The sequence below is a fragment of the Eremomyces bilateralis genome, assembly GCF_010015585.1.
Source record: "Eremomyces bilateralis CBS 781.70 unplaced genomic scaffold P152scaffold_2, whole genome shotgun sequence".
In the NCBI taxonomy this organism is placed as follows: Eukaryota; Fungi; Ascomycota; class Dothideomycetes; order Eremomycetales; family Eremomycetaceae; genus Eremomyces; species Eremomyces bilateralis.
The window spans coordinates 570,653-598,039 of NW_022985068.1; the positions used below are offsets into that span (position 1 = coordinate 570,653).

The window sequence follows — 27,387 nt, forward strand, 5'->3', positions numbered from 1 at the left end:
GCATAGAATACCTTGCCATTAAGACATGTAGCGTTAGCGGGATAGAAGCTGATTGAGAATCTCAGCCGCCTGGTTGGCCACTTGCAATCGACCTTGTGCGGAACCTTTGAACTGCCTCGCCAATCTTATTCTGTCGCCAGGAGCAGTCCTCAGCGAACTCGCAAATCCGGCATTTGAAAGCATCTTCGATCTCGACACCCTTGGGTTCCCTGTCCCCTTTCCAGAAGCGTAGGGTATCTTTAACGTAGCGATCGATCGTGTTGGCGTTATAAACAAAGGACTTGCTACCAATGATGGATCCGTCGCTCTGGCTTCGGAACTCCACATGAAGAACCTTGCCAAGGGCATCCTGGTTCGGAATAATCGTTTTCAGTTCGCGAATCATGAGGGACCATAGGTCTTGTAGGTTGTCATTCTCGAAAAGTTCCGACCGTGCATCGGGGCTTGCCTGAAACGGGGCTTCTTCATCTTGAGTACTTGTAGTTTTGAAGTTATAGTCAAGCTTCGCAACATCTTCGATGAACGAATCCGAGAAGGGCTTGGATGGGTTCAATCGGTATCGCTCGAAGATTATGCGTGGGTCGACGCGGTCCGATGCCAGGTCACCCAGTAACCTCCAGTACAACATGAGTTGGACAAACGTAGGCTTCAACGAAGAGCCTTTAGGAATGGTCTTCCTACCGCGAGTCTTCACATCTGTGATGTAGATCTTCCTCTGGGTAGTTGTGTCTTCTGCTGTGGACTCCGTCGCTCCATTTTCAGCAGCCAAGGCCGCGGCCCGCTGCTTATCCTCCACGTTGCGTACAAGCGTTTCGAGTTTCTCGTCCGGGCACTTGTACGATATCTCGTCGATGATACCATTGATGATCTGGCCATCAATCGTGCCCCAGATCTCCATCTCGCGCGTCATCCCCGTGTTCGCCAGGGTTCGAAATCCTTGAATTGCGTTCCAAATCTTCAACCCCCAGGTATCTTCCCGGGTAGACACCGACACCGGAACATACTGAAAGACCTGATCTTCAAGTTCCTTGTGTACGGCGCTTCCCTGCTTCATCGCGGGTGTCTGCAGCTTTCTCCCATGTTTCCCCAACGTGAAGAGGTACTGTAGCTCGCACCATGACGGTGACACCATGTCGGTGACGGACAATGGTTTCTTCGGCGGGCTTCGAAAGCGAACAATCGGTGGACGCGGATCCGACTCGAGGGCAACCTGGACATTCTCGGTCTCGGCCCGGGGTTCGATCACGTTTGCTTCCGCAGCATTCTGATGATCGATCTCATTGTCTTCGATATACTGCGGCACTAATCGCTGTCAGCGGTCAGCATAGCCTCCGCCGGATCCCAATATATCGACATACGAGATCCTTGCACCGGAGGAGCGGCGATGATCCGAGTCGCTGGCGGCGATGATTGAGAAAGTCCTTCTTCACAGGAGAAATAGGCCGTGGAACCCGATGACAGGCGCGGCTTGGGAACGTGCGCCAGAGGGGAGAGTTCATCGCCTTGAATAGATTCGACGCGCAGAGCCTCAGGGGAGAGCTCCCTTAACGCCACGAGGTCGTCCTCCAGGCCGACGGTGGGAGCGGGATGCAGGTCCGCACTTTCGCCGGGGTGACCAGCTGCAATTGGACCAGAAATCGGATCTATGGTTGCGTCGTTCATATCGTCCCTCTGTCACTGGTCTAGACGGTCGCCGCCAGCGCTCCGGAACGCCTGGACAAACGGTGAACGTAAAGGAGGAGACTAAGTTAGGCGGTAGTCCGCTCGGCATCGGACACTCAACAGTGAGCCCGAACCAAGGAAAAGGAAGACAGTTAAGACACAAACGGAGCGGGGATGGAAGCACAAGGTGAGCTGGCAGCCTGAGAGCCGTGACAGGAATATCGGGACCAGTCACCACTCACCAGTAGCAGCAGTACCGGGACCAGTATCGGGATGTAACTGGGAAGCAGCGTTGGTATGGACCACCTAATTATCGGAGTTCTGGGGTGGAAATATCAGATTGCACTGGATGGTGCCATGTCGCTCACAGCCAATCACATCCCCTGATGGCTTTCTGGTCCTCCGATCCGGTGCGGGAGTGAAAAAGACTTCGGCAACCGTTGCCTTTGGCGCCTTTAGGAGCTGTAAGTTTTCATCCATTTTAAACCCTTCCCTTTCTCTCTCTTCTCCACTGCCATCTTCCTCTTCTTCATTATTCTCATCCCAAACATCAACTAGAAAATCTCCTTTTCTCCCTTTCTCCCTTTCCCTTTCAATTCACTCCGTCGCTCTACACAACCAGTCCTTTCTCCCCCGTCCATCGCCCAATCTCCCTTCCAGTCCCCCCGCCTCCTTCGTAAATCCTTTCTTTGTTGCCCCGCTATCGGAGTCCCCCCACTTCCACCACTACAATGGCCATTCCCAACGGTGTTCCTGAGAAGGAGACTTTCCTCTTCACCTCCGAGTCTGTCGGTGAAGGTCATCCCGACAAGATCTGGTAAGTTTGTAGTGGAATTCCATGGTTGATCCATGGTTGATGTCGCCATCGGGGTTGCTGACCGCTCTTGTAACAGCGACCAAGTCTCAGACGCCATTCTTGATGCCTGCCTCAAGGATGACCCCCTTTCCAAGGTCGCTTGTGAATCTGCCTCCAAGACCGGCATGATCATGGTCTTTGGTGAAATTAGCACCAAATCCCATCTGGACTACCAGAAGGTCATCCGCGACACCATCAAGGATATCGGCTACGATGACTCCTCCAAGGGCTTCGACTACAAGACCTGCAACGTCTTGGTCGCCGTCGAGCATCAATCCGTCGATATCGCTCAGGGTCTGCACTACGAGCAGGCTCTGGAAAACCTTGGTGCTGGTGACCAGGGGATCATGTTCGGCTATGCCACCGACGAGACCCCCGAATTGCTTCCCTTGACCGTCATCCTCTCCCACAAGCTCAATGCGTACATGGTGAAGGCCCGCAAGAGCGGCGAGCTCCCATGGCTCCGTCCCGACACCAAGACTCAGGTTACTATCGAGTATGCTCATGACGGAGGCGCTGTCAAGCCCCTTCGCGTTGACACCATCGTCGTCTCCGCCCAGCATAGCGATGACATCTCCACTGAGCAGCTCCGAAAGGAGATCCGAGAGAAGGTCGTCAATAATGTCATTCCCGCCGAGCTCCTCGACGATAAGACCAAGTACTTCATCCAGCCTTCAGGTCGCTTCGTCATTGGTGGTCCCCAGGGCGACGCCGGCTTGACTGGCCGCAAGATGTAAGCTAGTTCCTCGCCTGTTCCCAGACTTCGCTAACAACATTCAGCATCGTCGACTCCTACGGTGGATGGGGTGCCCACGGTGGTGGTGCTTTCTCCGGGAAGGATTACTCCAAGGTCGATCGATCAGGTGCTTATGTCAGCCGCTGGATCGCCAAATCCCTCATCAAGGCCGGCCTTGCCCGCCGCTGCCTCGTCCAGCTCTCCTACGCCATCGGTATCGCCGAGCCCCTGTCGATCTTTGTCGACTCTTACGGCACCTCCGACCTGAGCTCTAAGCAGCTCGTCGAAATCATCAACAAGAACTTCGATCTCCGACCGGGTGTCATTGTCAAGGAGCTTGGCCTTGCCCGTCCCATCTACTACCAGACCGCGAAGAACGGCCACTTCACGAACCAATCCTTCCCGTGGGAGCAGCCTAAGGAGCTCGTGCTCTAAGCCGCGACCGTCACTTCCGCATGCCCTGCGATTCTCGAAAGCGGTTCAACATTAATGGGGTAATTTCGATTATTTCCTATCCGGCGTTTAAAGTGCGAGCGTTAATAGATCCAACCCAAAAGTCTTGCGGTAATAAGGCTTTTTCCCTTCACCATTGCATGTCAGGGCCGGCCATTCAACATTGAAGATACCCAAATATCATCTGCGGGTCACAGGCGTTATAGAGAAGTTCAACATTTCTCTGCATCTTGTTTCGTGAGCGACTATCGGATCAGATAGACGCCGGGACAATGGGGGTCGGCTACAATATGTGCGCGAGGATGGCATGCTTGAATTCAGGCAGCCATCATCCAAGGATTTCTTCTACGATAAAACATCACACCACCATCTTCGCATGGAAAGTCCGAAAGGGGCTTCATGCCCAATCTACAATTCAGCGGTTACCTTCTGTCGAGCGACTCTCCCATGGTATACATCATGCCATTCTCTTCTTCATCTCGTCAACCGTCCCAGTGAACGGCTCTTTCCCGCCTCCCCAGTGATTCCAGTACTTCGGCCCAGCGATCCAGTCCGTCACCCCGTCGATCCCATTCTCCATGAATATCCCCCCGGCGCGGCGGCGTATTTCCTTACTCACCCCGCCCTTTCTCTCACACCACGTCCCATGCTTCGTCGTCACCTCCGTCCCCGGCACTTTCCCCCCACAAAACACCTCCTCATCCAGCGTCCCCAACCACATCTCCGTGTCGGCGCTGTCGTCGTACAAAAAGCAGATCCTGTCCCTCGTCAGCAGCTGAGGCCGTGGCTCGGCCGGAGCGTTGAACGCATCGCATCACGTACGAGCTGCCGCAATGGATGCAGAATCCGCGCTGGGCAACGGTGGAGGACCGGTAGAGCTTGAAGGCGGGGTTTCTTTGCAAGGGCGGACTGACGTTTTTGGTCGGTATCGTGGCGGCCACGGGGATGAGTGCGCCGCTATGCTTCCTGCACATGGTGCAGAGGCAGATGGCGTTCTACTTGCATTTAGTCGCTGCGTTCCGCATCCGATGTCGGCGTACTTTGGGGGGAGGCCATTCTCCCGCTTCGGAGGTGATGGTGTATCGGATTGCCTCGCAGAGGCAGCCGCCGGTGATGGTTTGTGGCTGGGGATGGGACATTGTGATTTGATTGATCTCTAGAATCTGAATTTGGTTTTGGCGTTCTAATTTTGGATACTGTGGTTGGTCGGGTTTAGGTTGAGTTTATATTATAACCCTTATGTGACATTGAAAGGGCGTGCCAAGGCCGGCGAGGTGTGATGTCACTGGATTCAATTGAGTTGAGTTGTGCAGAGATAGGTAAGTATCCAATGACAGAGTAGGAAAAGATCTACGATGCTGTGCACTGCGACGATCAATCCTTGTTAGTAGTTCGCCACGAACTTCCACCTTCCCATACTCTTTGATATCAGTCATGTTCAGTCGCTGACCTTGCGGTGTTGCGCGTGTTCCAGTACCAGGCGTTCCGGGCCTGCTTAGTACTTCTAATATCATTCATCAACCTCCCAATTTGCTTTTAGGGATACTCACATATCCAATCATTGAAGCACTCCTTCCCTCATTTGCTTCAACGGCATGTCCACGTACAAAGTCCTTGCAGCAGTACTCGTCTGCTATGTCACAATCTCATTACGTCCAACCACCTTGTGCTTCCGGATCATCTTCGAATACCCCTTGATCAGCCCCTCTTGCAGATGGATGTCCGACCAGATGAAACGGCTAGGCAGAACTCAGCTCGGTGAGAGCCAGATTCTTGCAAGACATATAACAGGTCACTGTTGAGCGATTGAGAAGAGGGAGTCAGAGCCCAAGCAACGACTTAAATTTGGTTAACTGCACTGAGGAGCATTTTTGCATATCGTCCATTTTCATGCCCTTAAGGATCCCCTGGCTTAAGAGGGTCATGACCCCGAGGTCAAAGAGTTGTCGGCAGCTCAGGCAGCTGGGGACGGCGCTTTGGATCCCAGGAGAAAATCGATCTTCCTTAGTGGTACGCCAGCGTCCCTCAAGATCAAGTACGCCGTCGTAACATGGAAGTAAAAATTCGGGAGCGCATATGTCAATATGAAGGCCACTCCCGGGAGCTTGTACTCCGTGAACGGGACTTCGACGATCTTCTCCTCCACACCCTCGAAGGCGCTCGCCTTCACCTCCTCGAGGTACTTCACGGTGTTGACGATCCGTTCGTGCAAGTCCGCGAAGGTTTTCTCCTCGTCGGGGAAGCTAACGGGCGCCACGTCATTGCCCACGCGGTGGGCGGTGCCTTTAGCGGTGTCGGAGGCTCGTTGGATCTGGTAGATCAGATTTCTCATGTCCTTAGCGAAATGGGCGTCCAGGAGCGTTTGCGGGGAGATGGACTGTTCCTCAGCGTAGGCTTCGCCCTTCTTGAGGACATGGTCGAGGACTTCAAGGCCGCGAATGAAGGCGGGGATACTAATATCGTATAGGGAGACCGGCATATTGAGGGACTGGTTTGATGAGGGAGCTCAAAGACACGTCCGCTAATGAAATGGAATTTGGTTGGGACAATTAAAGGACTTGGAGAATGGTTTGAAAGATGCAAGGACAGCTTCGAGTAGTCCAAGTGAAATTGCCCACAATGCGTCTCTTTATAGTTCGTGACGGACCAATACTGCACGGCACACACCCGCCCCAGGAATATTTGGCTCTTACAAATCCCATATTGATTCCGAGTTTCAGGCTTCAATTGCTCAAGCTCGGTCACGGACGAATCCGACGAATCCGACGGACCATTGAGACCATCCGATTCCGCCGGGGAGATATAGCGCCCGCAAGACGAGAACCCGAATCCCATAAACCTCATTGGGCGAAATACTTGCCGGAAAGTGACCGACTGAGAACGGAGAACAGTGCAAGACTATACACTTGTCCTCAAGAACTCGTGAAAAAGGACGAGTTGCGCTAGACCTGGTAGTAGATGGGGGACGTAACCAGGATTGGAGAAGTTGAATTGGGCTCATTGACAAATCCAGGTACCCGCACAATGGATTCAAATACACCAGAACAAGATTCATAATCATTATCCCAATTCCCATGAGGTACAGTACAGGCGTACAGCACTCTAATAATAGGTCAGCTAGCGACTTCGATGTTTGATGGCTGCCTTAGTGGAGCTACTACTAACGTATTCCACAAGCGAGTGGCCCATACAAGCGAGTGGCCCAGCTCATTTTACTAGTAAATTCGACAAAATTCGATATCAATATCTCAACAACCACTGGATAATATAGTCTGAAAACTTAGAGTTAGGTTTTCCTAGCCATTTCTAGCTTACTATTGAAATATTAAAGCCCTAGCTTTTACAGGTATAGAGATACCTACTTCTTGGCAAGATTTAGAGACCAAATCTCTATATCTTTATAACTATAAAAGATAAAGCTCTAAGATTCTAATAATAAGCTAGAAATCGATAGGAAAACCTAATTCTAAGTTTTCAGACTATATTACCCAGTGGTTGTTGAGATATTGATATCGAATTTTGTCGAATTTACTAGTAAAATGAGCTGGGCCACTCGCTTGTATGGGCCACTCGCTTGTGGAATACGTTAGTTACCTTAGTCATTAACTAATTGTAGATAAACCGCATGGCGTCTCAAGTCTCAAGTCGGTCAATTTATAAGTAGCAATCTTCGAAGCTTTCAAATTCTCTAGCAATTGGGGGCAGAAACCCAGTGAATTTATTCCATCTGACTCACGATTACAAATCCGAGTCGGGCAAGACTTCGGCCTTCAGCAACAGGCTCTACCCAACCGCATGGTGGAGATATTGGTGGATTGCTAAACAACCCGTACGGTAACCAGCGGTTGCCTTGTGAGGTTTTGCTGGCATGCTTTTGCCCATATCATACAGACACCTTTCGTATCGCGGACCCAGCTAGTCCGCATTGAGCATGACCATATAGCTGCTCTTCGTATCCTCTGCATGGGATATCTCCCAGAATGCTTCCACAGCGGTGCTTTGGTGGCGTGGGGAGTAATATGATATTCTCCCTGCACGATCCCTGTGCTTGTGAGGATACTACTGTGGCGGGTTGTGTAGACACGAGACCAGAACCCCTCGTTGGTTGTGTCGATATCGAGGCATTGAGACCCGCTATTATCTTGAATGAGGCCAACCAGATATCTCAAGTTCCCCGGAGCTCGTTCTTGCTGCCGATATTCTTCTCCTTCTGCTTGCGTTCCGCCTCCAGCCGCTCTCTCTCCTCTTGCTCTTCCCGGAATTGTTTGTCAACTTCAGCTCGCAATTGCAGGTAATTGTCCGGCAGGCGGTCCATCTTGATAGTCGCGGTGTTTTGGATGAATCGTAACTGGGTATGGATGTTCTGTTTCATCATCTGCAAGTACTCCTTCGAGTGCAGATTTGGGTGACGTTTCGAGGGGTGGTTGGCGAGGTCGGGATACATTAGTCCGTCGCCGTTCTCTTCTCCAGTAAATGCCTGTCGATAAGGAACATGCCCAGGAATATGATTTTTAAGCGAAGCACCAACGCAGACAGATGTCTCGTGGCACCACGCGCGAGCCACGTTTCGCGGCGTGTAACCACCACCGCCAACCAGCATGAGCCGTCGGTTGTGGCATTTGGACTTGACAAATTCGATGCAGTAACCGTGGGCTCTGATGTTGAGATTGAACTTGCCAAGTCGATCGCCACCCAAGCTATCAGCACCGCATTGCAGAACAATGGCACCGGGATTGAACGTCTCAATGGCAGCACCGGTGATCTCGGAGAATAGATCCCGATACTGCTCATCGTCGATGCCATCGTGCAAGGGTACGTTCAGGGCCATCTTCCAGCCTGGATTTTCAATGCTTTCTGGTCCGGTTTCATCCATAGCTCCCGTACCAGGGAAGAAGTCGCCGAATTTGTGGTAGCTGAGAGTCATGACTCGATCGGTAGACCAAAAGGCTTGTTCAACACCATCTCCGTGGTGAACGTCGATGTCGACGTAGAGAACACGACTCTCCACAGTTAGCATCGCTTGAATAGCCAAGACGATGTCGTTGATGTAGCAAAATCCGGAAGCTTCGTTTTTCTTGGCATGATGAAGTCCGCCGGACCAATTAATCGCGATGTCCGATTGTTTACTGATCAACTTTGCCGCCGCATCGAAGGAGGCTCCGGCATATAGTCGACAATAATCCCACATTCCGTCGAATACTGGGCAGTCGTCTCCGAAGTTGAACCTTCCAAGATCGCCCATTTGCTCCATATTTTCGGGGGTAATGCTGTTAAGCAGTCAGCAGGTTAACCACTACTACCAATGATAGACGCTCACCTTGACAAGAAATTCAAATACGATTTCCCATGGAATATTTCGAGCTCCTGCCTACTCGCTGGACGCGACACATACGTGTCCATGGCATATTGCAGCCCGTAGCCGAGCACGAGTTGCTTGGTGAGGGTTAATCGCCATGGCTTCATGGGATGCGATCGACCGAAATGATGGCCTTCAACTTTGGGGTTATAATGGAAAGACACATTATAACCCGTCGGTCGCTCGATGCCATTCTCATCCGCCTCTTTTTCGACAATGGCAAGTTTCTGTTCGTCGGTGAACCCTCTCCATGTCTCCAGGTCAATCAGCTGGGGGGGTTCAGGGCTCAAAAACGTTCTTGGAATGTCTGAGCCGTCCCATTCTTGAACGATTCCATTCCCCTTATGCTGAAGGAAATTACCCACTGGCATGCTACTGGTTCCAGAGCCAGCGAAGCCAGACTGACTTCGAAAGGGCAAATTGGACTATAATTCGGTGAGACAAGGGCCATAATAACGCTGTCAAGTTTCGTACCTGAAATTTCCGTGGCGTTGTTCCCTGGCCAGCCTCTTCTTCCTGGACTTGATTGAACTCTTGGGAAGCGGATAGAGATCTGGTGATTCTTCTCGAGGTGGATGGAGTTGACAAGTTCGCACGACTACCACAGGGTCGACCTCGAGACCTTGAAGGTCCCCTTGAACCGGAACTACGACGTGCAGGCATCAAGGCAACAAGAATTGCGTTCTTCAATTGCGGCGCAGGGTGGCTTGACCGTAAGTGTGGCATAAAATGGGTTGAATTGTGGCGTAATGAGGATTGAAGTGTGGCGTTAGGCCATTTGAAACTTGCAGTGTGGCGTAAATCACGTGGTATCTCAGTTCAATGTCATGTGGTTATGGAGGACAAGTCAAGAAATCAGTCACCTATACCATGAGAGGATTCCTATGAAGTAGGGAGGGAAAAGAGCCAATTCAAATTACATCCACATTATCAGTTAAGTCATAATTCTTGTCAGCACTTCAACTCATTTCACTTCACCTCCAAAGGAAGTTCACTGAAAGTCACGTGACGTTATATGCAACAACAAGCCCAATCCTTGTCACCCGTCATCCATCACCATAAGTTCGTGTTTGGACCTCAGAACCATCTCCACATCTCTCACTTCCCTCAACGTTTACAACGTTGAGAGTATCTCACGGGCCGCTAACAAGCGCATCAGTCATTCAAACGAAAAGATACTACTTTCCATAATCTACAGCACTTCTTTCTTTTCATTCGTCTACCCATACGTATCTCTTTACTTCGCATCCTCCGCGCGGCGTGCAGACAACGTTTGGGATCGCCCAACCCCGCCACCTACCATGGCCACCGCGGACGACCCAGCGACTGTCCTGGAGCAGTTTGTACATGATGGTAAGCCGAGATGGTGGCTACATAGACTGGAAGCCATGTTCTGACCTTGACTTTCAGTTGCAAACTTGCCGGCCGAGGTTGCTCACTTATTTGAAGAGATGGAAGCAAAAGAAGAGATGATACGAGAATGTCTATCCATAATCCATAATCGAGATACGAGTATTCAGAAGTTCATCAAGGCAAATGGGATTATGGCCAAAAATCCCAAAGAAGATGCCTACGTCAAGATTGTCTACCAACAGTATGACAAGGCAAAGGCCCTACAGGCGGAGAAGGTGGCATTTTCCGAGAAGGCGGCAGCGCTCTTGGACCGCCACATCAAACGTTTCGACGTCAAGGTTCGGGACCTCCAAAATGATGGCTCGATACCGCACGATCCACAGCTTCCTTCCCTCCTCCGTCCCTCCCCTGGCAACCTTGTCGCCCCCTCTACCTCCACAACCAACACCGGCGCAAACACTCCACTACATCCTCTCTCGGTAAACGTCCCTGCCGGAAACATTGCCAATGCGGCTGTCGCTCGAATGGTTGCACAAGTCCATCTCGCTGGCGGTCCTGGAGGGACGGGAGCGGCAGCATCCGTACGACATGCTAGCCCTGCTGGTGCCGCCGGACCCCTTCACGGGTCACATCCCCTTGCGCATTCTATGAGCGCAGGTGCCGCACAGCGTACCCGAGAAATGAGTGTGGGCAGTGACACGAAGCGACGGCGTCTCAACTCAGCAGTCCCCACAGCTGGCTCCAGTTTACGTCAGAGCAGCTTGGGTCCCGGAACTCCAAAGGGCAGTGCACCAGCAAGTCGAGCTGGCAGCGTTCCTGCCTCTGGTTTGAAGAAGGGCACTCCCGCACAAACCAAGAAGCCTGGGACCAGTTCGCAGTTGGCCACCATGCGCAAGCGGCTAGTGAAAGGTCAACAGAAGAAGGCGCAGATGCGGCGCTTGGGACTCAAAGGCGCCTCGCCAAGCACTACAGGTGTCTCGGAAGACGAAAGCGGAACGGAGGCATCCGAAGGCTCGGACGACACAGCACTTCATGTGGGCCAGCATGACGGAGCAGCGGATGAGATGGACGAAGGGGAGGAAGAGGACGGCGACGACACCAAGTACTGCTTTTGCCAGAGCGTCAGCTACGGAGACATGGTGGCTTGCGACAATGCGAACTGCAAATATCAATGGTTCCACTGGGGATGTATCGGGATTGATAAGGAACCTGTGGGAGACTGGTTATGCCCCGAATGCTCCAAGCTTCCACCGAGCCGAATCAAGAAGGCATGAAGATGGTCTCGCTGTCATTCTTCGACTAGCTTCTATGAAGCTAGATAGCTATCACCTTCCGCGGCCCGGCGAATTTCACCCGCGAACATACATTGTGGACTGGAGAACTTTGCGGAAACGGAACGACGAGGAGCCCTAAAGGATGCTGTGTTCCGAATTCCGATCTACCTCCTGGCGGTCTAGGCGAGGCTTAGCTGCGTCGACAAGCATTTTGCTTGCGTGACGTTTTATCCAGATGGTTGCAAAAGAAAGGCTTCAACAACGCCTTGGGCGCATATCCATGATCCAGAGCAGATGAGGATCGGCCTTGAGCATCGCATGTCACGCAAAGCGTACGAATTTCCTCCTAATTGCCATACCAAGAATGGCCACTTTCATGAATAGTTTAGATACCCATCAGAAATTGATCACTATGAAACCAACCTTTGGGCCAGTCAGCGGGTTGTGCACTCACTACCTAGTCCATACCCCATGGGTATCCCGCCTTCCATTCCTTTCTACGTTTTAGATACCTATCCCGCTGTTCAGCCGAGCCGCTTGCTGTAGATGACCAGTGTATGGATCCAGTTGGTTCCCACTTGTAGCCCATCAGAAGCGATGCGTGGGTCTCAGGTCGTTCAAAGTCCTGCCTTTGCAGTCTGACGCACATAACTCCTCGGCACATTCTCGCCTCCCAGTTATCGCTAGGTGTGGTCAAGACTTAGATTTCCCATTTCGTCCTTTTGTGGAGGTTCACGGCCATGTGGGTTAACTGCCAAATCCTTCTATATCTCCACAGCAGAGCCTTCTCTTGTTACATAGTCAGTGAGTGATGAATATTACTTGATTATGGTGCGATCGAGAGGAACAAAATACAAATGCTAAGCTTTCTCTAAACCTGGTCAAGTTAGAACCCGACCTCGGTAGTATCGACCCGGAGCTGAGCCTCACTCCACAATCCAATATCGAACATCTTCATCCTAACCTAATTAGGCCCGCCTCCTGGGGACAACCCTTGACCTTGCAATCCATCTGTCTCCGTCACCTTGATTAAAAATGAACGAGGAAGGAATCTCTCAATTATAACGCAATCCTGCGTCCACGATCCGTGGCCTTGGTCCAAATAAGCAAACGCCATAAATCTGTGACGCAACTTGGCTACTCTGGGCAAAGAGCGGCGCACCAGGATGAATTACCTTGATGATATCAAATGAGCTTCGCATTTCTGTTTCTTACATACCGGTCCGCCCGGATACGCCCCACACAAGAGCATGGAGGACTCGCAGTTTCTGATAGCCTAACTGGTCAGCCGCGGGGCCCCTCATAGTTGTGGACTGTGGAGTGTGGACTCTCTCCATGGCTTCCAAGATTCCCCTGCACCCTTCGATGCCTCGCTAACAAGGTAAGTAGATGAAGCGGTACCAGAGAGTGCCCCGAATTCCGCCCTGGAGACTACAATGTAGTGGCCAGTGTTATGGATGATGGCTAGGTAGGAAGCTGGATGGTAGTTCCCTGGCTGTCTTCTTCATAATGCCTTGCAATTTGTACCTGCATCTCTCCCAGACATACTACAGCCGTCAAACAGGGAGGCGATATATGATAGACCCGCAATAGAGTAGTCGTGGAGATACACGCATACACGCCGCGGACATCCGTTAAATCCTATGGTGTGCCCTCTTTCATCGAGCATCTTCTCATTCTTGACAGACGCTTTCCTCTCATTCCAAAGTCCGTCTCTTTCTCAATACTACTCTCCATTTTGTCTTTAGCCCTAGTGAGAATTAATTCATACATCTTCAACTATGTTGGACGGATCACCTGGACGTGGCGTCATGGAGTTGGGAGTAACAGAAGCGGTTCAGAAGCATGTCCACCGTCATGTAATCGAGAGGCATCCTGTTACCCAAAGACGCCTGGCTTTCGAACATTCCAGGCCCAGGCTTCTGCGAGAAATGGCAGCTGAAGCAACCGGAGTGTTTATCTACGGTACGAATGACCGTTAGAAACACCAAAGCACACTGAATGTACTGACTGAGTGGAACAGTCTATCCCGGGATTGCATCTACCGCCTCATTTACGCTCAATCACATGGAAGCCCAATTCAGTTCGATCTTCCAGATCGGCTGGGCGTACGCACTTGGCATAGCGTTTGCTATCATCACTTCTGCTGCAACATCGGGTGGTCATTTCAGTCCGGTATGACCTTAACTTAATCAACGACGCGCTCGGACTCGAGCCTAACAATCTTAAACAGGGTATCACGCTTTCCCTCGCTATCTTTCGTGGCTTCCCTTGGAAGAAAGTCCCCTTCTACATCGCTGCCCAGATTTTCGGTGCTTTCCTCGCTGGTGTCCTCTTAATGGGACAATACCACGAGCAAATCTCTCTGTACGCGGCGACGACCACGAAGGCCGGTCTGGGCACTGTATTCAATGGAGGCCCAGCCAGCATTTTGGTCACTCTGCCTATGCCAACCCAGACTAACCAAGGATCTCTCGTCCTGATCGAGTTCTTCGTCGATACTTTCTTGGTAAGTTGGTATTTCCGATCGATCGCCGCTGGCAATGGAGAGAGAACCTGGTACTAACGCTCACAGGGCCTGGTTATCTGGTCTGTCCTCGACCCTGGCAACCCGTTCATTCATCCAGCTGGCGCCCCCTTCGTTGTTGGTCTTGCATACGCTGCTATGATCTGGGGCTTCGCTCCCGCCACCATCTCGACGAACATGGCTCGTGATCTCGGTTGTCGCCTCGCCGCCGCCGTCTTCTACGGATGGGATGTTTTCAGCTACATGAACTACTCGTGGATCTCCATCATCATCAACATCCCGGCCACGTTGGTTGCCGTGTCTTACTATGAGGTTGTGATGCGTGATAGTTTGGATCGAATCGCGAAGGGCGTCACTCGACATGAGAGCGGAGACGAGGGCTTGTACCGCCATCTGAGCAAGACTGGCAAACTTGACCGTCCGCAGCAAGATGAGTATAGTGAATTTAGCTCAAAGTCATAGGCGCTTTGTTTGAATCAGGCTTGGCTACAGAGCTCAGTCTAGGAGTGTAAATGGATGCGACTGCAAACATAGGCATCGCACCAGATAGAGAGAAGAATGGCGCAATATTGATGGGAAGACTGGTGAGAAGATGTTCCTGTATGTATATAGTTTTCTGAACTGTCTCGGTGTTGACTCGGCAAATTTAATTCTAGAGGCGATGGACTCGTTTTCGCGTGGACGTGACAGTGTGACTATCAAATGCTGATTTTGTTGACAAGTGGGGCAAAGCCTATTGCTTTGGCATTAGGGCAAAATATGTCAGTCACACTCTTAAAATGCAAGCACTTCAGAGCGAATGGTATATCCTTTGCTAGATTGGATTCTGTCAGGGAGGATATGACGGTGCCCATGAATTCCATGTCGACGACACGGCTGGAAGCTCCGACCTCAACTTCTCTGGCTATCCCCAAGCCATGCTGTAATCTGATCGAACCTTTAGCCAATGCAACCAGACATGCCAATACTAAAGCTACGTACCTTTCAGCTCGCCAAGCTTGATTTCTTCCTCTCGCTCCAATTTATCCTCGGTGAGCTTGTCCAAGTTCTCCAGACGATGCGGCAGTGTCTCTGAGCCAATGAATACCAATTGTGTCAGCTCGTAATGTAGATGAGTCGGCTGCAGAGGAAGATATTCCTTGCCATCGAACTGTAAACATAGTATGGTGGACATGGGATATTCGGATCTTTGCGACAACCACCATTGAGCCACATTGTTGCACTCTTGCCTTCTGTTGCAGTTCAGGATATTGTGACTTGGTCGCCAGCATATACGGGAGGTGTGTCACACCACCGCTTCTAACCAGCGCGTAGGGCACCTTCTCCTACGAGATAGCAGCGGCGTTTGTCCAGCCGCACTTCTCCTTGCTCATGCCCTTGGCCTTCCTCGAATGATAGGCGGTCCGCATCATCACCGTGTTCCATCCAATGACACAGGTCATCCATGGGAGCGCACGCACGCTCAACGTCGGCCATCCACCAATTGTCCAGATAGTACAGTAACGGACGACGAGGGATCGTTATAACAGTATTCCTCGACTGGTCGTCCAGAGACTTGGGATGCCACCGCTGCCAGGCCGCAAGACGATCATGGTCTCGCGGAAGTTGCCATAACTAACTTCGCGACGGAGGAAGAAGTAAACGATACCACGTTGAAGGATGAAATCGTAGTTTTCTGGCTTTCCAAAATCGCTGGTTATCGTCAGTGATTTGGCATCGATCCACTGTTGGAGTCTCTTGGGTACAAGACTAGATTCGTCCCTCTCATTTCGCTTATGCGTTGCGGACGGCGTTTGAGGGATCGATGGGGAGCACTTACATATGGTCTATCCCGTCATGTGCAACCTCGACGGCTTTAGAGTACCAAGACACGCTTGCATCGTGGATGTCATTACCAACCGGAGGCACAAAGGATTGACCACCTCCTCTTTCCCGAGCCATCATTGCCTAGAATTGGATTGTCGAATACGTCCATGAGTTGACTAGCAATGCCTTTTGCCGTGAGTTGCCTCGGCTTGTGGAAGTCCTTCAATTACGGAACGGGAATCTCTTGATTTAGGGGTTGACTGGGCGCGCTTGCTGTTTGCGACTGATAAGCGCGGTTCGCCGATGCTGCATGTTGGTCGAGGTCCGCTTCTGCGAGCATGATCCGCCCGAAAAGACTCTTATTAGCGGCTGCTGGTCGAGTGGAATCAAGAGCCTCCTGTGCAGGTAAGATCAGTCCAACACCTCCTTTGTTGGCGATTCGGGCAGAATCTAGCGGAGGGGTCTCATCTAGCGAGTTTTTCGCGGTGTTTGTCTTAGTTTTCAAGTCTTCGACAATGCATTTGGCATCGGACAGCTCTGCCTTGGAGAGCTTTCGCCGAATCTCGGATGTTCTGCGATCGGGTTTGTCGTCATAAGGCGAACCATCGTATGAACCGTCGGAAAACAGGGAGTCATGGCTTCGGGTTTCGAAATCGACCTTTGTGTGATGTTTTCATTTTTCCTCTTCTTTTTCTATGAGGCTATTGAGCATCTCGATGCGCTCATTGTCTTCTGCTCTAACAAGTCTGTCAAGCATTTCGACGCATAGCGCAAGACCTTGGAAGGTTGGAGTGGGCATGCCCTCGATGTAAAGAGACGGCATGTACTCCTATGGGATCGGCTCAAGTTCCTCTGCTCTTCTCAATGCCCCTATTATCTGGTCTGGTATAGGACCATATTCAGTGCGACCTGTCAACAGATTCTGCACTTTCCGCAGTTCCGTATAAATGGCACCAAGGTCTGTCATCAGAATTACTTCCTGGGGAGTCTTGATCTTGATCTTGAGCCTAGTTTTTTTTGATCTTCAAAGGTGCCGGTTCGTCTATTGATAATTACGACTTGTTTTCCTGCTCTTGTTGGATGACCCCCTCCGAATCATCCACCGGCTGTCTGTATCCGCAGTCGCGGGTAGTAGGTGTATCATGTAGGATTATTCCGGGATGCGCCATGAACCCATTGTTTTTGGAAAGACCTAGTAGTCGTGAGGTTCTAATTCCGCTTTAACGCTGCGATCTTTCCCATCGGCTCCGAACGGCCATTCTTGGGTGCGTGATTGCACAAGGTTTCTCCGCTCTCCTGGGTAATCAAATTCATTGTCACTGTTGTCGCTGCCCTCACCAGCATCGTGTGATGGCTGTTCGAGCACTTGGAAAGCTTCTCCCGGCTCCTCGCCGCGCTGCAACCAGCCGCGCGGATCGTCTGATCATATTGAAGGTAGCTTGCAAAATGAACAAGTTTAGCGTTCCTCTTCTCCAGATTCCGCCCAGTTCTGAATATCACCAGTCGAAGACGTTTGGCGCATCCCATGGCTACCCTGTTTATTACAAAGGAGCTGAATCACATCCAAATCATGTCTTGAGACAATGAACAATGAAATTTGTGATACAGGCCTGCAAACAGACGGCATCGGCCAAAGGAATGTCCAATGAGAGCCGATACAGTGAGCTCACATTCCAATGGAACAATGCGTTTATCCTTGCGAACGCATACATACCACCGTACCATGTCGTCGCTGGTACCGAGAACGATCCAATCTGAACTCCGAAGGATGGAAGGCTGGCCCATCATCCTCCAAAGACATCTTGTTTCTGTATATATTCAATGATCGCCTCTCCAACCCCATCTGGACTGGGCTTCAGGGCAGAAACATGGGGTTCGAAATTGAATTCCTTCAATAGATAATCCCTCGTCGTAGGACCGATAGTTGCAATCAATGTTCTCATCCCGAGCGAGGACATCTTTGAAGGGATATCTGGGTTGCATTTTCCTGACTCGTTCAGTAGACCCAACCCGTCAAGCATAGCGTGGCAGCCAGTAGGAGAGAACACAACCACCCACTGCATGGATACACCATTTGCTGAATGCTCATGACATAATGCACTAAAGTCAGAGCGGAATGATTCCATCTCTTTGGTCTTGTAGACAACCACCTCGTCAAGCTGACATCGTCGATCGACGCTCAGACTGGGGTCTTGCAACGCCTTGGGAATGATGTCCCCGCGCTTCTCGCCGACTAGAAAGAGGAGCGGGCGCTTCGATAAGCCTTGGACACGTCCATTGTAGTCTTCGAGGATGAATGGTGAGAGAACCTCCCCACTACCCGTTTCTTCGCCCAGAATTGGACAGGGCAAATCCAGAGCTCTTAATCCGCGGGCTGTAGCCGGTCCAACAGCATATAACGGCAAGTCTGCGGGAAGCAACTTCTCGACGTCACATCCACTGGTCCGAACCTCGCCAACGACCTTCGTGAAGAATTCCACTGCTCTTTGCGACGTGAATATGATGCCTCCATAGCTCTTCTCCGTACCCTGATTGGTTGCAACGAGGCTACCTGCCTCTACCAATGCCTTGATACTGCGGAAGGATTCGTCGTTGAACTTGTGTTCCAACACGGGGACAAATATAGGTTGAAAGCGGCTATTTTCCGCGTTCAAGAAGAGATCGAGGTAGCTATCGTGTGGCGTTGACTTGGTCTTGAGCAGCAGCACGGGGACGCCTCGCGTTCCATCAAAATCCGCCATTTTAGATCGATCGGATTAATTCCACATTTGATGATGCACGTGGGCTTTGGTTTTTGAAAGATCGGTTTTACTTTGAAGCCGCAAATCGATTTCTCTAGCGGGATCGGCGCGGGATCCCGGTCGACATGATGCCGAAGCCAGGATTACGAAAGCCCAGAAGCTTGCCTATTCCGCGCCATCCATGTCCATGAAGACGTCCTCGAAATTATGAGCTTACAAACAGCATAAAAATCTATCCTATCCACTGCATTTGCAAAGCCTAAGAGCGTCACAAGATGTCCTCTACAAGAGACACAAAAGAGCCAACAAACTCTTCGGAGGATCATCCTTCTACAGCCGCATTACCCAAGGGTGTGGTTCTCGGTCCCGATGGCAAACCGTAAGCTATGCGACCATGAAACCACCATTTCAATCACTAACCTCGATTACTTTCTAGATGCCGAACTTGTACCCCTTTTGCTTCATGGAAAGCCATGATGGCGAGTGACAAGCCCTCCTCGCCTTCCACTATCTCGACGCCGTCCACGTCACCGACCAGATCCACATCCACATCCGCGACTTCCTTCGCTGCAGAGGAACCTCCCTCCGATTGCCCTCCTGACGTCGCCCAACTTGGTCGCAGCACCTGGACGCTCCTCCACGCGCTCACGGCCTCCTACCCGACCTCCCCCTCCCCAACCACGCAGACCAGCGCGCTGACCTTTGTCACGACGCTGTCCCAGCTCTACCCCTGTTGGCACTGCGCGGGGGATTTCCGCGCATGGATGAGCCGGCCCGGGAACGCGCCGCGGGTGAAGAGCAGAGCGGAGTTCGGGCAGTGGATGTGTGAGGCGCATAACGAGGTGAATCGGAAACTGGGTAAGGATGAGTTCGATTGTGGGAAGTGGGAGGAGCGGTGGCGGACGGGGTGGAAGGATGGACGGTGTGATTAGTGGAGGAGAAAGACCAGGGGGATTGTCTGCGGATATTTGAGTGTGGGTATGTATGCTACGAAAAGGTTGAGGGGATTGGACGACCTTCACTCTCGCATTGGGTAAGGGGTATTCCTCTTACGTTGCATGGGCTGGGCGTTGTGCGATGGGCATTAGATGGGCATATGGCGGAGTTTAGATTTGTGTAAATACTGTATCATGATCAGTGGGAATTCCTCTCAAACGTTAATATTGAACAGCGTCCTGTTTGACCTGTGCTATCTAAACATCTGCGTCCGGGCCCAACATGTGACGAGTTTCGAAGGTATGCTTATTTGACTGCCGAGCCGCGATAGAGGGTGAAGAAATAGAGCAATTGATAGGTCTTCTCGACATGGCACACGGATACTGTCAAGTACAGCTGGAAAGGCGCCTTTGGAGTATTGAGATGATCTACACCGTTGCGGCAACGGATGGTGATTTGTAAATAGTGTTCGGATCAAAGGACTTTTTAGGGCTCCCAGGAGCTTATAATTTTGCTCTTTTACTGGGCGTTGTTCCCTTTTTGTTGCTCCACCACTGGGTAGAAGCAAGATAGAGCAAATGAGGTGTTCGAGAAGTACCAAGAATGGGACGTCCGAGAGGTACTAAGGATGAGGGGAGGAAACGGTACTTTGGTAGGGGACATGGGAGGTCACCGGTTTGGGTCCGGTCAGTGCCCTTTCTGTATTTTTGTTTAATGTCTTTGTTTCAAGAAAAATCATTGATTGCTCCGATTCCGATGTACTCATAATCAAACTAACAAAATCAATGTAATGGAAATAACTTAAACGTCTATGCCCAAGAACACCCAGCGATCGCTGATGATATCATCCGAATGAGTCCAGTCCACAAGGGTGGTGGGCTCGAAGCCTACCCAGCCCAGGTCGCGCATGAGGTGCTTCATTGATGCGGGGTCTGCGGTGCGGTCCAGGCAAACGTTAAGCCGTAGACAGGAAATGGCAGGTTGATCGCAGAGCTCGAGGAGAGCCATGAGACTGTACACGAGTCAATACACGAACCGAAAGGGGTAGGATACTTGGTGAGACTTACCCAGGCTTGAGATCGGTCCCAACGACTCCGTCATCAAAGAAGACAAACAACGCCCTCTGATCGCCGTCGCCAACGACAAAACCCCTGAACTGGAGACCACCAGAATAATCCCACATCTCCACCCACTGCCTCACTTGCCCATGCTCCATGAACGCTCGATCCGCCCGCACGCTACTCAACGCCGGTGACCCCTCTTCCGAAAAATCCGACCCAGTCGAAAGTGAATAACTCCGCGACGTTTCCATCGCCATACCCGAAGAAGACGTTGTCATTAAACTGGAAGTCGTGTCTACGCTCGATGATACAGCGCAGACCGAAGTATATGGCACACCCATCGCCAGTGAGTCCTGCTTGACGTTGTTCCCCTCACCAAGGAAAACAGCCTGCAGTGTCCCACAGAAGAGTCTCTCACACTCTTCCGCAATAGTGTATGCGGCAGCAGCCCCTCCCGCTCGATTCCTGCCATCCGATGCGTGTCGTCCATTCGTCAGCTCCGCGTGGGCAGCGTGCTTGGCAGCGGAGTGAACGACGACGCCGGAATCGTGGCGGGCGGCAAGAAGGGGGCTACGCGGTGGTGACGGTGTTCCCTGAAGCGGACAAGTCAGTAACTGCGGCTCGGTACCAAACGAATCGGGTGAGGGGTAGGAAGGGTTAGATAGAAGAGACGTACCGAGCCGACCTCAGGAACACCAATCAGCCCCCCCGGCCCCGGTAGAGGAATAGTGGAAGCCCTTGAGCGCCATGGAGGGAACGTCGACGACGTAGCAGCTCGCGAGGAAGTTCAACGGGACCGGGCTGCCCGACATGTCCGACCTGTTGGAGTGGCCATCGAGCTGATTTCCTCCACGACTACTACTAATACTATCGTAAATTGAAGATTGATTGGGGATCGCCATGACTGTGTTGTTCTGCCAGGGTTGTGGCTTTCGATATGTGCTCGATGAGAGATGTTCGTCGACGGTCGGTCGATTGGTGGCGATGAGAGCTGGAGTCGTAGATAGATTGCAGAGGGCAGTCGATGATGGATTCGAACGGTAGATTTAGGAGCAAGCTCGATAGGTTTTTAAGGACGTATGATGGTTTAATGTGTTGTCTGTTACGGTGGTGTGGTGGTTGTGGATTCGTGGAGGGGAGGGAGCAAGTCAAGCGGGAGCACTTGACTTGAATTATTGAAACGCTCCGGAGAAGTCTCTCATGGGTCACCTGACCAGTCCCGCACAAGGTCTTGGTGACACTCTTGGCCAAATCCATATCCGAACGGTGAGACATTTGATGCATCCTGGAAAACATGTTATAAGTATTTAGTATTACGACAAAGCACCTGATTATAATATTGGTTTCCAATATGGGCATCTGTACCACTTTCAAACAAAGGGCACAGTCAGAATTATAAAGAACATGCATTGATGACTCTCTCATCGTTCATGCTGAGGAGCATTGTATTATACTAACTACAAGCTGCCTACCCATATTTGCTATTCGCTAGGTATTTACAAAGCAACAAGACGCACCCTCTGGAACAAGAGGACGTTTCCTGTCCCCTTCCGCAGAGGGGTCGATCGTAAGACTGGGCGGAGAGCAAAGCTGTCACCCGACGAACCCGAGCAGCTCTTGATGCAGGGCTGATATTGTGAACATGCCACATCCGTAAAACGTCCGCGATGGGCGCCAATTCGAACCCAAAACATCCTCTAGCGCCGTACCATGCATCCGTAGGGTAGTCCGTTCCCCGAACTCCATCAGTGATATGCGGAGCGGAAGGGATATGAGGCCGCGTTCTCAGATATTGAGATGTGTCCGGTAGGGCCAGGGGAAACCTTTCTACTTCCCCGTTTCTGGTGTTTCCTGTTGTCGAGCGTGCTCTCATAGCTCCCGATAATCGCTCGGGCGAGCCCGCTTCTGTCGGTGTTGATGTCTACCGGGGTTGACAGGCTGTCGGAAGTACGGGCTCTCCTCTTCGCTAGGAAACGGCTCACTGAAGACCGTTCGTTGCTGGTTAGGGAAGACCCCGTATTTCCCATTTGTTTGATTCATGCTCCTATTGCCCTGCACGTTTGCACTCGCGGGGTTCCAAATCTGACCATTATTGCCGCGAAAGTTGTTGTTACCGCCTGGGTCATTGAAGTTCGGGTTATTTCCGTTGAACGCATTCATGTTACCCATCGCGGCCGGGTTAAACCCCATTCCATTGTTCCACTGCCCGTTCATCATCATCGGATTCATGTTCGGCATCATCATCCCGTTCATCCCCATGTTCATCCCCGCCATGTTCATGTTGCCGCCTGGGAACCCCATGGTGGGCATGCCCATGGGGAAGAAGTTTGATTGGAGTTGTCCGTCCGGTGGCATCACAACACCGTTGCCGGAAAGTGCATTCATCTGTTCAATGAAGGACTGGTCGATACCAGCAGCTTTAGCGGCAGCAGGGTTCGCTGGTGTCGTGGCTTGTTTGCGCATGGCAGCAGGGCCGGTAGGGATGCGGTCATTCTTTAGTTCCTCTTCCGCAGGCCGCTTTTTAGAGCCGCCATCTGTGGTTCCGTTCGATGCAGGCTCCGCAGTGGATGCAGGTGTAGGGTTGGGTGATTTGGAAGGGACTGGGGACTTGCTTTCGGCTCGTGAGGGTTCAGCGGTGTCTCGATCAGGCGAGCCACTGGGTGATTTGGTGGGTTTGTCATCAGTGTTTGACGCAACATTTGCCTCAGTGGACTTTGAAGGAGTAGCTTTGTCTGATACAGGACTTTTGGGGGTCTCCTTGTCCTGCGGTTCCCTATCCTTGGCTTTCCGTTCCGCTGCTTTGTCCTCCTCATATGCCTTGATCTTCGCGTTCGTCTCATCGTCCGGGGCGAGATCATCAATCAAGACGCCTTCTTTGTTGCAATTAGGGCAGACCAGATCACTGTTGACGAGGGCATTCTCGATGCAGTCATTACAGTACGTCGTTCCACAGCATGGTGTTTTCATTGGTTCAACGAACATTCGCTTGTCAATGGGGCACTCCAATCCGCGTTCCCGCAATTCCTTGTTTCCTTCTTCTGCCGCCTGCTGTTGTACCGCCGATGCTTTTGTTTTGGCCTGGAATTGATCCCAAGAAGCTTTATCCGGTTCTGCAATGACATATTCACCCTCCGCATTGATCATCACCCCGGTTGGCATGCGTGTGTCCGTGAGACCATCTTCCGTAAGAGCAACAGGCTTCTCAACCGTCTTGAGGAACGATCTGGGAATACCAGTGGTGCGTTTGATTTTTGGACGGGCGTCAAAGTTTGGATCGTCGTTGGTGGGGCAGACTTGAATCCAGTGACCTAGATAAGTTAGTACCTTGTAAAGGACAGGCGGGACACAATGCATACCTTTTTGGTGACACCGATAGCAGACGTATCCAGGAGGAGGGTCGTGGTCAGGGATGTTGACAGGTCGGCCTTTGTAGTTCTTGTTAAAAACCGGTTTCTCTCTGAGATATAGTTAGCACCACCATAGAGCCGAAACATAGGATAGATTATACGTACTTGGACATCTTTTCTTGTGTTTGAGCCCATAGATCGCCTTGCTCTTGGAACATCGCCGCAATTCGCTCCTCTTCAGTTTGGGCTGTGGCCATGCTCCCAGCTGCAGCACTTGGTGCACTTCTGGGTGCAGATTTGGCTGGGGCTTCTCCTCGATATGCATTCTTCGCTCTGACGGGCGCATGGCCGGATACATATCGAGCAGCTTTTCCATGACCATGTCGAGCGGCGGGGATTCGTCGAGCAATAACAGTTGTGGATCGAGGGATTATGACGGTGTCATCGTCGTATTCTAAATTGGATGTTAGCTGATGGTGAAATAACGATAGTCGATCATATATTCTTACCATCATTGGCATCTTCGGGGTAGATCGACAAGTCGAAGTCGGATCCATCACCAAGGTTGCTCAACTGGATAATCTCGCGTTTGAGCTCGAAGACGGTGATACCCGTTCCATCGAACACAATACGTTGCGGCTCCTTTTGAGACCTCCACTTGAAAAAGACTGACGAAGTCATTGTGACTCAAGAACGAACGAAAGGTTATGAGGTGTACAGGATCGATATTGAAGTCGTCCGGACGATCGCTGTGTTCCGGGGGCGATCAGTCAGATAATCTTAGGGATATGGAGAGTCTGTACACGGAGAAGAGGTGGGCAAGTCGTGAGACGAATAGCCGTCTGTGAAGCAGACGGCGATCCGAAAGTACTGTGTAGTGCTGCGTCAAAGAGTGGAGTGAGTGCCACGCGACGAAACAATAAGATCTCGGAATCTATTGTTCAAATGCTCCACTCGTGATGGGAGACGAATAGGATTGATTGTTTTTCTTGTTGAACTGAAATGATTTTGATGCTGCGCAACAGGCCACAGACGGTGATGAGAAGCAATCACGATAGGTACTGGTACACGACGCGGTGCAAATGCTGGAGCGATCCAATGTGTCCTGGGATATCGGAGCAACTGAATGCCTCAACGACGGGAACAAAGAAACCACCCAGTCCAAATCCACCGATGATATCTCGAAAACTTCCTTCCACCACTAGTTCTCGTCTCACCTTGGATACTGGATCTCCAAAACAGAGTGGCAACGCTAGTTGGCGGGGTGAGTGCGGTGTTCTGTAATAAGGACGAGGGACGGCTCCCAACGGGTTCAAAAAAGGCTTTGGATGATGTCAGATGGATGGAATCATCGATAGGGACGGTAAAATGTGATGGAGATGATGGGGATGGGGGAGTTGCGGAGTTGGGGAAGATGAAAGTGGTGAGAATTGAAAGCAGGATTGCAGGGAGGGGGGGATTCGGATGATCTTTGTCTCTTTGGTCGGAAATTGCTGCCTGGCGCTGCCTGACTGCCTCCCTTGCTCAGCCTGGTCCGGGTGCTGCCAAGTGCCAACAAAGTGAATTTCCACTTTGTCAGCGATTCACCAAAGCCGAAGGAAGAATGACTCACTTACACGTGATATACATCTTCCGCTCTGGGTTAGCGCCATGATTCATGTCACGTGCAGTCCGCCGATTGAGCCCTCAGTTACATTGACAGAGCAGTCAGCAAGGAACACACTACATGCCAATAGTTGGCCGTCAAAAGATTATAATAATCTTTGTAACTAAGGTAAAGTACCCGATAATTCATTGGTCCTATGGAAATATCATGCTTGGGCGTATCTCATGTTGATTCCTCATGGCACTCCTATCCAGCCTATCCCTAGGCGGCTCCCCTGCGTCACCAAACCTACGACGCAACTCTGCTCCCAGTCACACGGCTGATCGTCAATCGACGTTGCATCGGACTGACCGTGTTTTATGGCTTGCTTGTACCGCGAGAGGTGGATATTATTCATCCCAAGCCATGCCCCATGAGCTACCAGCGCCTACCCTCAGGAGCAACATTGCTCTCGACTCCTGACAAGTCTTGCCAGAGCTTCCCTCAGCTATGCATGACTGAATGTAACTATCACCTGCCTTTCATCCGAGAACTCCAGTGATATCCTTTCCAAGGGCGCTGACCCTTTCTTCGAGAGCTCGCTTCTTCCTTTCCAGCTCCGTGATATCTTCCTCGTCTTGACGCATGTCTTCATGCCTGATAGGGAATGTATCTACCGTTACCGTTGCCTCCGGCTGTGTAGTGAAGTCTTCGTCTTCGTCATCCTCTTCGTCGGATAATCCCGAAGGACCACGCGATCGGTTCAGTTTCCTCAGTTGTTCCGATTGTTCGGTAACCTGCTCTTCTAATTCTGCAATGGAGTGCGCTAGACGGTGATGACGTTGCCGAAGCTGTCCGATCTTCTCCAACGCACCGGGAATGGGGCTAGCATGGTCAGTCTCTTCCTTGGATTCACGGACATGGGAGACATACTAGACCCCACAGAGCTTCTCCGCCCCTTCGAGGAGCACGTCTACGTCGACTTCACCCTTGTGGTCATAATTGCGGTATCCTACGCCGCTGCCAACTCGGCCTCCACCGCCGTCGCGGATCCGCTGGACGAGATCCCCTCCGAGGACCGCAGCCACGGCAGTATTCCTCCGGGGCGGTCGGGACACGTCTGCCGCATGGTTCAAGGCGGCCGTGCTATAAACCGTAGTTCTCCGCCTGGAGGTGGCAGAGGGATCGAACGCTTTCGGCTGCGGAGGGGGCTGGCTGACTGTAAATAGCGCCTGTTCATGGGTCTCGGTATCGCGAATCAACGCGGTGATATCGTGGGGTTTCAGGAGCGCATTTGCGAAGATCTTTGGTGGAGGGAAACTAAGAAGGGCGTTTAGATTATTGCTGGTACATCGGGACGAGAAAGACGGACGGAAGTTCAGCGATAGAAACCGCACACAGCGATAGCTGCTCTAGATGCCCGTCCAACAGTGTCATAATGCATTCGGAATTTGCATTTCAGCTAGGCATTTCAATTTGTTGTCAACAGACAGTTAGTGATCAATTGTTTACATGTGCTGAATGTACCATGATAGTGGAGAGTGGAGATAATACGCCATTTGATTGACTGATCACTGACTGAGCGACTCTAAAGCTCGGGCCAACATCCAGGTATCTCCCCCAAAGCTCCGCAAGAGTGCAAGACCACAACTTCTTTATGCTTCAAACCAGCATTAGAGCCGCAACACTGGGAA

General features: G+C 51.4%; 12 protein-coding genes across 12 annotated transcripts; 4 read left to right on the plus strand and 8 right to left on the minus strand.

Annotated features, from left to right (window-relative positions):
* Positions 1–61: 61 nt before the first annotated feature.
* Positions 62–1,195, minus strand: P152DRAFT_389419 (uncharacterized protein; the record flags this gene model as incomplete). Its single annotated transcript, XM_033675982.1, has 1 exon — positions 62–1,195. A coding segment is annotated over one exon (1,134 nt), but the record flags the coding sequence as incomplete, so codon positions are not given.
* Positions 1,196–1,986: 791 nt separating this feature from the next.
* P152DRAFT_114126 (S-adenosylmethionine synthetase) lies at positions 1,987–3,852 on the plus strand. Its single transcript, XM_033673651.1, has 3 exons — positions 1,987–2,479; positions 2,556–3,251; positions 3,299–3,852. The coding sequence occupies exons 1-3, from the start codon at positions 2,394–2,396 to the stop codon at positions 3,687–3,689; spliced, it is 1,173 nt and encodes a 390-aa protein (XP_033537836.1). The 5' UTR covers positions 1,987–2,393; the 3' UTR covers positions 3,690–3,852.
* Positions 3,853–4,164: 312 nt separating this feature from the next.
* On the minus strand, positions 4,165–4,846 carry P152DRAFT_470251 (uncharacterized protein; the record flags this gene model as incomplete). Its single annotated transcript, XM_033680957.1, has 3 exons — positions 4,165–4,465; positions 4,530–4,702; positions 4,748–4,846. The coding sequence occupies 3 exons, from the start codon at positions 4,844–4,846 to the stop codon at positions 4,165–4,167; spliced, it is 573 nt and encodes a 190-aa protein (XP_033537837.1).
* A 580-nt stretch (positions 4,847–5,426) lies between these two features.
* On the minus strand, positions 5,427–6,312 carry P152DRAFT_114266 (uncharacterized protein). Its single transcript, XM_033673653.1, has one exon. The coding sequence runs from the start codon at positions 6,184–6,186 to the stop codon at positions 5,662–5,664; it is 525 nt and encodes a 174-aa protein (XP_033537838.1). The 5' UTR covers positions 6,187–6,312; the 3' UTR covers positions 5,427–5,661.
* A 1,560-nt stretch (positions 6,313–7,872) lies between these two features.
* P152DRAFT_389088 (histone deacetylase) lies at positions 7,873–9,434 on the minus strand (the record flags this gene model as incomplete). The annotated part of the gene is made up of 2 exons (XM_033675964.1): positions 7,873–8,974; positions 9,025–9,434. The coding sequence occupies 2 exons, from the start codon at positions 9,432–9,434 to the stop codon at positions 7,873–7,875; spliced, it is 1,512 nt and encodes a 503-aa protein (XP_033537839.1).
* Positions 9,435–10,134: 700 nt separating this feature from the next.
* Positions 10,135–12,112, plus strand: P152DRAFT_454464 (uncharacterized protein). Its single transcript, XM_033678593.1, has 2 exons — positions 10,135–10,416; positions 10,474–12,112. Exon 2 carries the CDS (start codon positions 10,608–10,610, stop codon positions 11,688–11,690), a length of 1,083 nt encoding a protein of 360 aa, XP_033537840.1. The 5' UTR covers positions 10,135–10,416; positions 10,474–10,607; the 3' UTR covers positions 11,691–12,112.
* Positions 12,113–13,501: 1,389 nt separating this feature from the next.
* Positions 13,502–14,729, plus strand: P152DRAFT_504936 (aquaporin-like protein; the record flags this gene model as incomplete). Its single annotated transcript, XM_033682403.1, has 5 exons — positions 13,502–13,655; positions 13,714–13,865; positions 13,924–14,199; positions 14,266–14,635; positions 14,698–14,729. The coding sequence occupies 5 exons, from the start codon at positions 13,502–13,504 to the stop codon at positions 14,727–14,729; spliced, it is 984 nt and encodes a 327-aa protein (XP_033537841.1).
* A 2,949-nt stretch (positions 14,730–17,678) lies between these two features.
* On the minus strand, positions 17,679–18,815 carry P152DRAFT_114320 (uroporphyrinogen-III synthase-like protein). Its single transcript, XM_033673654.1, has one exon. The coding sequence runs from the start codon at positions 18,762–18,764 to the stop codon at positions 17,808–17,810; it is 957 nt and encodes a 318-aa protein (XP_033537842.1). The 5' UTR covers positions 18,765–18,815; the 3' UTR covers positions 17,679–17,807.
* Positions 18,816–18,952: 137 nt separating this feature from the next.
* P152DRAFT_478784 (hepatopoietin HPO1) lies at positions 18,953–19,869 on the plus strand. The gene is made up of 2 exons (XM_033681677.1): positions 18,953–19,143; positions 19,201–19,869. Exons 1-2 carry the CDS (start codon positions 19,040–19,042, stop codon positions 19,694–19,696), a joined length of 600 nt encoding a protein of 199 aa, XP_033537843.1. The 5' UTR covers positions 18,953–19,039; the 3' UTR covers positions 19,697–19,869.
* Positions 19,870–20,020: 151 nt separating this feature from the next.
* P152DRAFT_478785 (uncharacterized protein) lies at positions 20,021–21,573 on the minus strand (the record flags this gene model as incomplete). Its single annotated transcript, XM_033681678.1, has 3 exons — positions 20,021–20,712; positions 20,768–21,354; positions 21,520–21,573. The coding sequence occupies 3 exons, from the start codon at positions 21,571–21,573 to the stop codon at positions 20,502–20,504; spliced, it is 852 nt and encodes a 283-aa protein (XP_033537844.1). The 3' UTR covers positions 20,021–20,501.
* Positions 21,574–22,542: 969 nt separating this feature from the next.
* P152DRAFT_114434 (DWNN-domain-containing protein) lies at positions 22,543–25,014 on the minus strand. Its single transcript, XM_033673655.1, has 4 exons — positions 24,618–25,014; positions 24,274–24,562; positions 24,118–24,218; positions 22,543–24,069 (listed from the first exon to the last, which is right to left on the minus strand). Exons 1-4 carry the CDS (start codon positions 24,787–24,789, stop codon positions 22,631–22,633), a joined length of 2,001 nt encoding a protein of 666 aa, XP_033537845.1. The 5' UTR covers positions 24,790–25,014; the 3' UTR covers positions 22,543–22,630.
* Positions 25,015–26,235: 1,221 nt separating this feature from the next.
* Positions 26,236–27,130, minus strand: P152DRAFT_463854 (DASH complex, subunit Spc34; the record flags this gene model as incomplete). Its single annotated transcript, XM_033680527.1, has 3 exons — positions 26,236–26,625; positions 26,665–27,013; positions 27,066–27,130. The coding sequence occupies 3 exons, from the start codon at positions 27,128–27,130 to the stop codon at positions 26,236–26,238; spliced, it is 804 nt and encodes a 267-aa protein (XP_033537846.1).
* Between the last annotated feature and the right edge of the window lie 257 nt (positions 27,131–27,387).

Coding starts and splice junctions, on each gene's coding strand:
- P152DRAFT_114434 (XM_033673655.1), bottom strand. CDS start 24,789: ATGACTTCGTCAGTCTTTTTCAAGTGGAGGTCTCAAAAGGAGCCGCAA. Junction 24,563..24,617: donor CCCCGAAGATGCCAATGATG/GTAAGAATATAT, acceptor CATCCAATTTAG/AATACGACGATGACACCGTC. Junction 24,219..24,273: donor ACACAAGAAAAGATGTCCAA/GTACGTATAATC, acceptor ACTATATCTCAG/AGAGAAACCGGTTTTTAACA.
- P152DRAFT_114320 (XM_033673654.1), bottom strand. CDS start 18,764: ATGGCGGATTTTGATGGAACGCGAGGCGTCCCCGTGCTGCTGCTCAAG.
- P152DRAFT_114126 (XM_033673651.1), top strand. CDS start 2,394: ATGGCCATTCCCAACGGTGTTCCTGAGAAGGAGACTTTCCTCTTCACC. Junction 2,480..2,555: donor GGTCATCCCGACAAGATCTG/GTAAGTTTGTAG, acceptor CTCTTGTAACAG/CGACCAAGTCTCAGACGCCA. Junction 3,252..3,298: donor GGCTTGACTGGCCGCAAGAT/GTAAGCTAGTTC, acceptor AACAACATTCAG/CATCGTCGACTCCTACGGTG.
- P152DRAFT_454464 (XM_033678593.1), top strand. CDS start 10,608: ATGGCCAAAAATCCCAAAGAAGATGCCTACGTCAAGATTGTCTACCAA.
- P152DRAFT_478784 (XM_033681677.1), top strand. CDS start 19,040: ATGTCCTCTACAAGAGACACAAAAGAGCCAACAAACTCTTCGGAGGAT. Junction 19,144..19,200: donor CTCGGTCCCGATGGCAAACC/GTAAGCTATGCG, acceptor ATTACTTTCTAG/ATGCCGAACTTGTACCCCTT.
- P152DRAFT_114266 (XM_033673653.1), bottom strand. CDS start 6,186: ATGCCGGTCTCCCTATACGATATTAGTATCCCCGCCTTCATTCGCGGC.